Below are 12,012 nucleotides of genomic sequence, written 5' to 3' on the forward strand. Positions count from 1 at the left end.
TTTTCTCAGTGGTGAAGGTCATTTCTCTCCTCTGATCAAACAGTATTTCGAGTGCTTGACCCATCACGAGATCAGGCACGGCATTCAGAAGGAGCTCTGTTTGCACGGGACAGATGAAGTCGTCAAATTAGAGGAGTGCGAGTATAAGGGTCACAACAGGACCTCAGCAGAGATGGGAGCTCAGAGAGGTAGAGCAACATTTTAAAGGCCACGCTGAAGCTCTCGCTCTCTCTCACACGCTTTCTGTCTTCTTCACAAGCCTCTGATCTTTAGACTCGACTCTAAAACAGCCTGAGGCTCGCTGTGTTCCTCAACTCACCCTTCTCTAAAGCCAACACTGTCTTTAGAGACTCGCCATCTCCTGTTCGGCTTGTTAATGCTCATCTTTATCAAAACTTAAACACTGATGTGCAATATGTCTGGCTTTGTTGCAAAAACTAGTGAGCCTTGCTGTTTGCTGTCTACATAGACAGCTCCTTTCTAAGGGAGCATCCAAACCATCATGTGACCTTAAAAATGACTTATTTGGAGCACCAGTGATGCCAAACTCAAGCAAGCAAACGCGAATATTGAGTAAAATACATGTATGTATGTATGTATGTATATGTATATGTGTTTGTGTATATAATTTTATTTTAAAATAATTCCTGAAATGCAAAGCTGAGATTTAAGCATCATTACTCTGGTCTTTAGTGTCTTACATATATATGTGTATATTTATATGTATATATTAGTTCTCAATGCTCTGGCCTATGCACACACAATCTACTTATTTACATTTTCCCTAGTAATTTTCACAATGGTTAAGAATTGTTAATTGAAAATAGAAATAGAAGTTAAATTAATAAAATATTAAATGGTTATTTCTTTATAAATTATTTAAAATTCTTTCCGAGCTAGAAAAACAGCTAGATCCTGATTCCAGCTACAAACAGCTGTAAATGTATGGACATTAATTTGCCAAAAGAACTGAACTAATTCTAAGTATATTTTAAATCAATATTTCTTTTGCTTCATTTTCAATTGTTTTTTTCTCCTTCTTTTTTTCTTTTTACATATTATTGCATTACATTATGGGATTGTGTGCTAAATTCGGCTTTTTGGAACAAATCTCGGGTCTGAAGCACACTTATAATGTGATAAAATGATACCTACAGGCAGCTCAGCTGTGTAACGTGAAAACTAAACTTTTTGACTAGACTAAACAAGAGAAAAGAGCTTGGTTTAAAGCATGACTGTCTGCCTAATGCTAATGTAATCTTGCTCATGTTTGGTTTTGTGATTTGGCTGGACTGTAGTGCTGATAGATCAGCTGTTGTATAACAAGGACTCAAAACAGTGCCTGACCGCTCCACATGAGCACCCCTCTCTAGTGCCCTGCAATCCAGCAGACAAGTACCAGCTCTGGGACTATACATGAATGGTGGACCAGTGACACACACACACACACACACACACACTCTCTCTCAGGGTCCAAAACTTAACTTTTTGACACGGCTGCCAAAGAATTGAGGAAGATTAATTGCCAAAATGTTTCCTTACTGGCCATTAATGTCTAATTTAAACTATATACTGTATATACAGGCGTAGCCAAAAATATCAGCCCCCTTGGTAAATATGATCAAAGAAGGCTGTGAAAATTAATCTGCATTGTTAATCCTTTTGATCTTTTATTTAAAAACACAAACATTTACAAAATTGAAATCTATCCTTTCATTGGATAATAAGAATTTAAAATGTGGGGAAATATCATTATGAAATAAATGTTTTTCTCTAATACATATTGGCCACAATTAATGGGCACCTTTTATTCAATACTTTTTGAAACCTCCATTTTGCCAGTTTAACAGGTCTAAATGTTCTCCTATAATGCCTGATGAGGTTAGAGACACCTGACAAGAGATCAGAGACAGCTCCTTCATCCAGAATCACTCCAGACCCTTCAGATTCCCAGCTTCTCCTCTTCAGTTCACTCCTCTCATCTTCTGTAGGGTTCAGGTCAGAGGACTGGAATGGCTGTAGCAGAAGCTTGGTTTTGAGCTCTGTGACCCATTTCTGTGTTGTTTTTGAGGTTTGTGTTTGGATTATTGTACGGTTGAATGATCCAAACATGGTCATTTTAAGATTTTTAACAGAGTCAGTCACGTACTGATTTTTTATCTGTTGGTATTTGATAGAATCAAAGATGCCATGTGTCTAAACAAGATGTCCAGGACCTGCAGCAGAAATATACTGTAGGCCCACGACATCAAGTCGTTTTGTTTAAGAAATTAAACAAAAATGTAAGTAATTTGCTTATAAATGCTTTTTTCCCCCATTACAGTGCAAACAACCAAAACAAGATATGTAAAACTAAAATATAAATAATAAATGAAGATATGCTTCAGTGACATGTTTTTTTATCCTCTTGTGATGTAGTACGGTGGGCAAAATCAGGGTAACTAATGGACCAAACTGAGGGCATCTTTTTATTAAAAGCCAACCTTTTATTCATGTCTGATGCATGGCAAGTGTTAATTTTGGACCCTGAACACACAAACACACACACACAAGCACAAATTACCAGACAGACTCTTGTATATGACACAGACTTTTAATTTATTTTTGTATGTGAAAAATATTGCTGCTGGAAAGATGGAATATCTATAGGACCAAAAGCGGAGCACATGATCCAGACAGTCCTGTCTAAGAGGCCGAGGCACTCAGAAACGTGCAGTGATGTGAAGATTGATTTCCTTTCTCTACATTTCACTCCATTATGTCTGAAAGTGCACAAAGACACATGTCCTGTAGAGTGGCTTTTCTAGATTTTAAACCATTAGAGTTCAACCGCATTGAGGAGAGTATCAGTTGTATTTTCTGAATGAAATGCAGATTACGGACATACTCAGATTTCACACAGTGTTCTGTTCTTTTTTCTTTAAATGTAGTGAAGCCCTGTTCTGCAGCACTCTGTAACTTATTACAAAGAATTTTGTGGTAATTTAAGAAGTATTTCCATAAAATCATTCAGCAGAATTTCTGTTAATATCTTTATTCAAACAACCGCAAGATCTGAAATGAGAAGCTAAAGCTTTTCAATATGGATTGACAATTTCCATGAGGATGGCAACTAGTTCATTAAACCACCATTTGGTAGTATTAGTGAAAAAAATATAGATTTATCGCCAAGTAAAACAATATTTTGAAGAAAACATTTTAAACATTAGAGCAAAAAAAAAAAAAAAAAACAATTCTAATTTAGAAATAAGTGCAGTAATACATGACAAAATAACCATTCTCTAAAACTTAAATACTACAATGAATGTTCAAGTTAAAGAAAACTGTCTTTCTCCCTTTAATACTTTAATAAGACATAAATGATGGAGATGAGGATGTGCTGATTACAGGTCGTTTGAAATTGAATTTTAGTGGGATTTTTTTTATGTTTTAGCCATTTAAACCCTTCTTTTATATTATCAGATTTAAATGTTTTTTTATTCGATGTTACTTGTATATTTTGACATGCTGTTGGACATTGTGAATATTTGATGGGAGTTACATAAGGCGCAGTCAGTGATGGTCACTGAGTGAATGACAGTCTGACAGTAGAGGGCGCTACTACACATGATCAACAGAATAAATTTAGAGTTGCTATTAAAGATGGAGAAGTGTAACATTATAGAGGTTTTTAGTATGTCTGTCTATATATCTATCTATCTTTTCCCATTTAGAGATTTACAACCCAAGAAGAAGCACTTTAACAAAGATAATGTTTATTCGTTTAACCGTTTAAGGAACGCACAATAAATACACATTATAATAGATCATTCATTAGAAATACTGAAAACAGAACAAGAACTGCGATTCTAACTGGTAACATGACATGACGACTCCTGTCTGCTGCCAGTTCACCCCGTCCCGCTGTAGCACAGGCTTTAATGACACTATACATCTGTACACGTGGTTTTCATATCTCATAATGCATTAAAGACTGAGGTCTGTTGTACCAGCACTGCGTGTGTAAGTCAAGAATCTGGACCAGTGTCCTGACAATAAATCCTAGAAGGCAAAATAAGAGTGAATTTGCTTTCGTAGTATCTGAAACAATGGCAAAAATAAATCAGAAAATGAAGGCATTCGCTTTTAAGTAAACCGCTGGTTATTTAAGCCAAGGCAGTGATCCAGTTCTGCTGCCCAGATTTCCATTGCAACATTCAGCATTTTCAGTCAGTGAAAACCCGTCTTCTCCCTCCGTTTGATTTATTGTTAAAGGTTCAATTTGTCATTTCTGCATCAGCAGATATGAGTATTTTTTTAATAAGTTCTGGGTGGATGCTCAAAATTATGATATTCCTCAATATTATAACATTATAATAGTCTTAATTATGACTTCGTAACAAAAAGTCATAATTGTGACTAAAATGACATCAAAAGTCAAAATTGCCAAATATTTAAAATTATTAGATAAACGGTAGAAATCATATTCAGTAAAAATACAAATCATATTCAAATACATATAAAAAAATTGAAATTATGATATGAAAAGTTGAAAAGTCATTTGTAACAAAGTAAAAATTATAATGTCCAATGTCATAACTGACAAAAAGAATTTTTTTTTAGATAAACAGTGGTAATTTTGAGATAAAAAGTCAAAATTATTACAAACCATTTGAAATATGACATCAGAAGTGTAAAGTGACAAAAAGTCATTATTATGAGATAAAAGTTATAATTATCTTATCATTTTTACTTTTTGTCATAATTTTGATTATTTCTGTAGGATATTAATGAGTTAGAATATCATAATTGTGACCTGTGGTTTTCTACGGATCCCAAAGAAATTGATTAACAGGCTCAGGTGTGTTTGATCAAGGTTGGAGCTAAACTCTGCAGTGCACTGGCCCTCCAGGGTAAGATTTGAATAACCCCAACTTTAATGTCATAATTATGACTTTAATCACAAAACTTTTGTCATAATTTAAAGTTTTTATATCATAATTATGGATTTTTATATCATAATTATGACTTTATGTTCATATGTGCTGAAAATGGCATATTTCATGTTTGTAGCATGCAGAGTTGTTGTCTGGGTAAATGCATGAGGTTAAAGGTCCTATACTTATAGTTCGGCATATTAAGCTGGGATACAAGTTTTCAACAACACACCTTTAATGATCTGGTTATTTCACTACCGCCCCACGAAGTCACGCTACAATGTTGATGACATAAAAGGCATTTGATTGTCCTGACTTGAGTTTATTGAGGGGCATTCTCAAAAAAAAAAACCACACAAAAAAAAACGGACAGATTAAAAACAGCTTTATCTCAACTCGTCAGTGCTTTAAGGTAGTATTTCACACAAAATTTATTCTGTGATTATTTAAACACCCTCATAGCATGAAGATTTTTTATTTATTTATGCAAATAACAGCATATGTGTTTGGAATGACCTGGATGAAGGTGAGCAAATAATGACTGAATGTTTCTTTTTGGGTGAACTTTCCCTTTAACGTGGGAGAAAATCTAATGTGAAATGAATTCACTCCTTTCAATGAACATAAGCTTTCAAGTGTGGCATTATCACACTGTAAACTACTGCACTTAACACAAAATTACTCTTCAGAATGATTTATTCAGTCAAAGCTGATTTTTAAAAATAAATAACCATGACATGAATAATTTATCTTTTTTTCTCTCAAAATCTTCGGCACAGTCATTGAGAGAATATTTTCTCATCATGCCATAAAATACGTATCGCTACAAATAGAGAAAAATCACCTTCCTGGCCTCCATCCATTCAATACTTTCTATTAATGCAATAAATGTAAAGCATTACCTTGTACAAACCTAATATTAGTTCATTTGTATTCTAGACTTTGTTATAAAAACACTTTTAAAAACCATCTTCGTTAGCAGTAACTTGATGCATTTCAAAGTGCATTTCATCAGAAATCCCTGTATAATCCCAAAGATAATTTAAGACATTAGTATCTCAGAGTTTCATTAAACAAAGCGTTTGATCATTTTTATTATGGTAATCTGGTTTAAAAAGTTAAATCTGTTATCTAACTACCTTCTCTCCTTCACATCCATGAGATTTTATATATATATATATATATATATATATATATATATATATATATATTGTGTTAGTGACATGGAAAAAAACATCCTTCATGTCTCCACTAAAAACTATAAAGATATGCTATAAAAACATAACTTAGGGCTGCGTTCAGAATAGCATGCTAACATACAGTATATACTGTATCCAAAAATGCAGTGCACTTCCCCAAAAGTAATATGAGGGACAATTTAGTTTTTCCTGACTTTTTCTTGGCATAAATTAATCACTCTGCAAATGTTTCATATGAATTATAAAAAAAATCAACTTTTTGTAAATTAACTATTTTTTTTCTCCCATATTATTTTAAAATTCAATTCAAGTTTATTTGTATAGCGCTTTTTACGATACAAATAGTTTGTTGGTCATTAATATACTATGAAAGCTTGTTTCCACAACGAGATGATTTATATTTAATTATAATTCAAACGTTTCGTCTCAGAATTCTGAGAAAACGGGCGGAATTGCAAGATATAAGCTCGGAATTGTGTGGTACAAACTCGGAATTGAGAGAAAAGTCAGAATCGAGATAGAAAATTCTCAATTAATTTTTTTATTTTGTGTTAGAAACAAAAAAAAATGAATTGCGAAGCGTAAACTCAGAATTGTGAGAAAAAAGTGGATTCTGAGTGTATATCTTGCGATTCTGAGATTCTATTCTGAACGCAGCCTTAGTCATGGCATGATACGGCAAAGCCCCGCCCCCTTCAGTGCTCAGGTAACAATTGGTTGTGGTTCTGTGTAACATCAGCCAATGGAAAAGTGCAGTTATGTTGAGCAAATGTATTGTGTTCACAACTTAAATATCACAGTTTTGGTTTTGTAAGCAAAGGCAAATGAGCAGCACACATTTTAAGAGCTGTTTTCATGCTTTCACCAACTCTTTAAAGCATAAAGTATGTGTACAAAAACACAACATTTTTCTCTTTTACAGTACATCAAACTTTTACAAAACCATGAACCAGCGATGAAAGCTAAAAAAACAAAACAAAAAACATGCTTTTTTATCAAACATTTAGATATACACTTAATTCAGAACACTAACAGCAACAATCTTTTTTTTCTGTTTTCTTTTTTTGCACCACTGACACAGATACATAGAAAAGTTCTATCCACATTTCTGATTAAAACAAGAACTTTTGAATTTACAAGAAACATTGCACAAGCTTAAGGCCAGGAACAGACTTTATGCTAATATGTAAACGCTTGGCCGATGCTTGCAAATATGAATCTAAAGTTCACCCAAAAATGAAGATTATGTTGTTTAATCACCCTTATGTCTTCTTCTGCAGAACATAAAATAAGTTAGCATGAACAACATTGGACTGCATGCAACATAAAAAATAATAATATATATTATTATTTTATTTTATTTTTTTTACTCCAAAATAATAGGTGTACATGACTTTCTTCTTTCAGATGAATCCAGTCAGAGTTATGTTAAAAATGATCTTTGATCTTCCAATCTGTTTAATGGCAGTCAGCGGGTGTTGCAGTCCATCAGTCCAAAAGAAGTGAAATAAAGTGCATCCATCCATAATAAAAAGTGCCTCACACTCCAGGGGGTGAATAAAGGCCTCCTGTAGTGAATCAATGTGTTTTTGTAAGAAAAATATCTATATTTAAAACTTAATAATCAATTTAATCTAGTTTATGCTTACATGGAAGCAGTCCCGGGCGGATGACTTATGAGGTTGGTGTTGCACATTGCAGAAGCGCAGCGAAAAGATCAAATCAAAACAATGGTCACAGATTAGAATTTTAAAATGAGGATTTGTAATATAAACCAAAAGGAGACTGGTTTTCCTTTGCTAAAGTAAGGAAACTTTTGCTTCCTTTGATTCTGTAAACAAACATTGGTTTTTACAAGACTAACTGGTGCATGCGCAATGCTGACCTCGTACGTCATCCTCCCGGAGCTGCTTCCATCTACAACTGTTGGCCCAAGATAGATTAAAGTGATTATTCAATTTTAAATATAGAAATTTTGATAACACTTTCTATGAAGCCTGTATTTAAAATACATTATAAGGGTATTCTTAAGGCTTTATAATGAATGCGTAATGCATTATAAAAAACGTATGTTATATCAATTCATAAATAATTAAAACAACAATTATAATACATCATAATACTTATATTTGTGGTTATAGGTTTAAGAGTCTTGAGGGTGAGGCTAATTTTCATTTCTGGATGAAGTGTTTGCGTTCACACACTTGCGTAGAGTGTTTTCCAACCTAAAGCTTATACTCTCTGATGTGATTTTTGTTCTTTGCAAAGTTAAGTAAAAATACATATTTTTGGATCCGGCAAATGTTAAACAGGAAACTAAACATTGATGTGCAGAATCAAAGACTGCTTTTATACTCTTGCTGCTCTCTTAATCTAAACCGGAGTGGGCTCAGCAAAAGTGTCTAGTAAAGTAGGTCCTTTTGTGTTGTCCGCTAGCGAAACTTCGGGCAGATTGTGAGACATCTCCTTTGGCTGTTCAGCTAAGTAACATTTCCCATTGGCATTGTAACTTGTTTCCTGTGTATTGTTGTTCATATAGTTTTGGAATTCCATCTGGCTCCGCTCTCCTGATTGGCTGAGGAAGGTCCCTTTGGACTGGACACTTTTATCCAGCTGTGAGGCGCAACAACCAATTACGGCCAAGTGGTGATTGGCGTATGGCTGCTCTGGCTGCTGGGAGTAGTCTGTGTATTGGTCAGCGGTCACATTGTAAGGACCCTGAGACATGACCTTACTGGAGTCATTAACCTTGTCTTTATAGGACACTGTGTCCCCTAAGAAGGGCTCACTAGATAGGTTAGCAGTGGCTAAAAGTGCGGGTGGAGTAGCTTTTTCCATTGGGTAGTACTCTGCGGTGGAGTTGATGAAGTAGGAATTGCCGTTTGTTTGGTTGCCTGACACGACCGTATTCTCTGAGTAATGCATCACAGAAGGGGGCGGAGCCACTTCGCTATTGGAAAATCCTGTATTAAACTCTTCCGTCTTCTCTTCCTCCTCATTGTCATCTTCCTCCTCAGAGTCGCTGTTCTCCAAACTCTGTGTGCTGGAGTCGGAGAGACTGCACAGACTGCTACTCTCGTCCTCGTCCTCTTCGTTCTCGTCTTCTTCGTCATCTTCATCCTCTTCCTCATCTTCTTCATCTTCGTCGTCTTCTTCCTCCTCGTCATCCAATGTGTCGTCCATGTCGTCGCCTGCCTGCAGGTGCATGATGTTGGTTTGTGGGACTGTATTCGGGATTGCGTATTCCAGCGCATGCTGGCCCGCCATCAAGGGGCTGCAGTGACTGTTCGGGTCTCCATGGAAACCGTTGCCGTTCGGCGCGATGGAGCCGGAATTCTGCTGCTGCTCGCGGCTCTTCTCGAGTTCCAGCTTCATGATGGTGTGCAGGAAGTGAGTCCGGACTCGGATGGGGTTAAACTCGATCCTTCCGGCTGCGTTGCTGCAGCCCTCTTTTGTGCAACCGCACGGGAATGACATGCGGTCTACCTGTGGACATCCAAGAACACTTGAGGACAGGCCAGTTTAGGATGGCTTGAATTACACACAGCAGGAATAGTCTAAATAAAGCTCCTCTCTCTTGTGAAGGCCCGATGCACTCTGTAAAATTTAACCAGCTGCATCAGCTGGATCTAACTGGTTCTCTCAGGCATACCTCCATTAAACTTTATCTCTGGATATCTTAAAGGGGTCATATGATGCGATTTCAAGTTTTCCTTTCTCTTTGGAGTGTTACCAGCTGTTCGTGAATAGATAAGATTCCTAATGTTGCAAAGACTAAAGTCTCAAACCCAGTATGATATTCTCTATAAAGGTTAAGACTCGTCCACGCCCCCCTGAAAAGCCTCATTTAAATATGCCCCCACATGTCCACATCACGATGAGGGAAGATTTGCATAACGCCGCCCAAATATTCACGCAAATAAAGAAGGTGTAACCTTTGATTCTCGCTGTTGCCGCCGGCACCAGGTCATGGAGAAGCTGTTTCATTGTGAAAGTGAAAATACTTTAGGCTTCCAAAAAGGAAGAAGTTTGCTGTTTGTCATATCACTCCTATCACAAATGCAGACATGGTTTCATGTTTATGTGCGAGATGCAACACAACGTGTAAAAACACAGTATAAGTCATTATAATCTGTAATTATGTCCTCACTGGATGCAACAAATAGCTCGTTTGTAATTGGTTTTATTGTTTTTGTCTTGTCAAGCCAGTGTTTTGACCAGGACATGCATTTCAGTATGACTAGGGGCGTAACATTTCTGTCACACGCTTGAGGCATTTGGTCACAAAATCACAATCACAAAGCACTGGATAGCTGGCCAATAGGAGCACACTTCACTTTTCAGACCGATGAGCTTAAAAAAAAATCTGTTTTTTAACCTTAAACCGCATCACCTGCAACATCATATGACCCCTTTAATCCTTGTTGGGTCATAGTTCACCTCAAAATCATAAAAAATGCTCAATAAAGACTATTTTATGACAATTAAAATAGTTTTGCATTATGTTCATGACAATTAAGCACATTTTAACCCATAATTGTCATTAGTGTTATGTGAAAATTATGGATTTATTTATTTAGTTTATTAATACCCTAAATTATTTGATATTAATACAAATGAATAAATAGGTTAAATGAACATAAATAAATAAAAATATTAAATAATAATTGCAAATATAAGCATCACATAATATATAATATTTACATTGTAAAATATTTATTCATATTTGTTGTACTGTTTAATTTTTTTTGTAATTGTTTATTTTAATTGCATTTTAAATGACTGTAAACATATATTTCTGAGTACATTAACCACCTAAAAAGACATACCCAAAGAGTATGCTTCTAAACAGAACAAACCTCAGAATCACTGTGGTATTGAGTAATAGAACTTTGAACAAAGAGAAAATTATTCCACCTACAATTTCTTTTTCTTTTACTTTCTTTCTTTGTAAACAGATGCCTACAGATGACTATAGCTGGGAGCTATTAAATGGAAAACACAATGGGATCACAGCATGAAGCCTTGTTGTTTTTTGAGATATTTTATGCCACAAAGTTAACCCTCAAAAACTTGCATTGTATCGTGGGTGGTTCATGAAACGCTAACAATTAGAATCATATATCAATAAATTAAAATGTTGGTCCAGTAATGAAAATTTGGGGGCTAGATATGCTTAACTGTCATGAAATAATAGCATAATGCATTTTTTTAAATTAAAAATAAGAAATTATGAAACATTACAATATTATAAATAAAACAATTTATAAATATTAGTAGTAAATATACAAATATTTACATTGTAATAATGTTAATGTTACAGTGCATATTTTAAATTGGTCGTAAAAAATAATTCGAGCATGCTATTACCTAAAATAATAAACATATTTATTTAAAGCTGCAGTAGGTAACTTTTGTAAAAATATATTTTTTACATGTCATTATGTCCTGACAGTAGAATATGAAACAGATTAACTGTGAAAAAAAATCAAGCTCCTCTGGCTCCTCCCAGTGTCCTATTGCCATTTGCAGAAACTCCATCGCTCCCGTTAAGAAACAACCAATCAGAGCTGCGGTCCGTAACTTTGTTTGTGTTCAAAATGTAGAAAAATGTATATAATAAGTGAGTACACCATGAATCCATTTTCCAAACCGTGTTTTTAGCCTGACCTGAATCACTAGGGTGCACCTATAATAAGTGTTTATATTCGGACTATTTTAGATTGCTTCGGGGGCACCGCGGCGGAGTAACCCAGTACCTTTGTGATTCTTCATAGACATAAACAGAGAGAAGTAGTTCCGGCTACGATGTTCTTCTGCAAGACGCAAGCAGTTCTGTTTATTAACCGCTAGAGCGTCAAAAGTTACCTACCGCAGCTTTAATTTAACATAATTAT

The 12,012-nt window shown here is 35.2% G+C and overlaps 1 protein-coding gene across 2 annotated transcripts in view; it reads right to left on the bottom strand.

Annotated features, from left to right (window-relative positions):
* Window positions 1-7,083: 7,083 nt before the first annotated feature.
* csrnp3 (cysteine-serine-rich nuclear protein 3) overlaps window positions 7,084-12,012 on the bottom strand; it is a 46,468-nt gene continuing 41,539 nt past the window's right edge. For both annotated transcript variants that reach the window (XM_052607126.1, XM_052607127.1), the window contains one exon: window positions 7,084-9,601. In XM_052607126.1, the coding sequence (XP_052463086.1) occupies window positions 8,489-9,601 (1,113 nt within the window). In that variant the 3' untranslated portion in view covers window positions 7,084-8,488. The remainder of the gene's footprint in view (window positions 9,602-12,012) is intronic.

The sequence above is a fragment of the Carassius gibelio genome, chromosome A9 (assembly GCF_023724105.1).
Source record: "Carassius gibelio isolate Cgi1373 ecotype wild population from Czech Republic chromosome A9, carGib1.2-hapl.c, whole genome shotgun sequence".
Lineage (NCBI taxonomy): Eukaryota > Metazoa > Chordata > Actinopteri > Cypriniformes > Cyprinidae > Carassius > Carassius gibelio.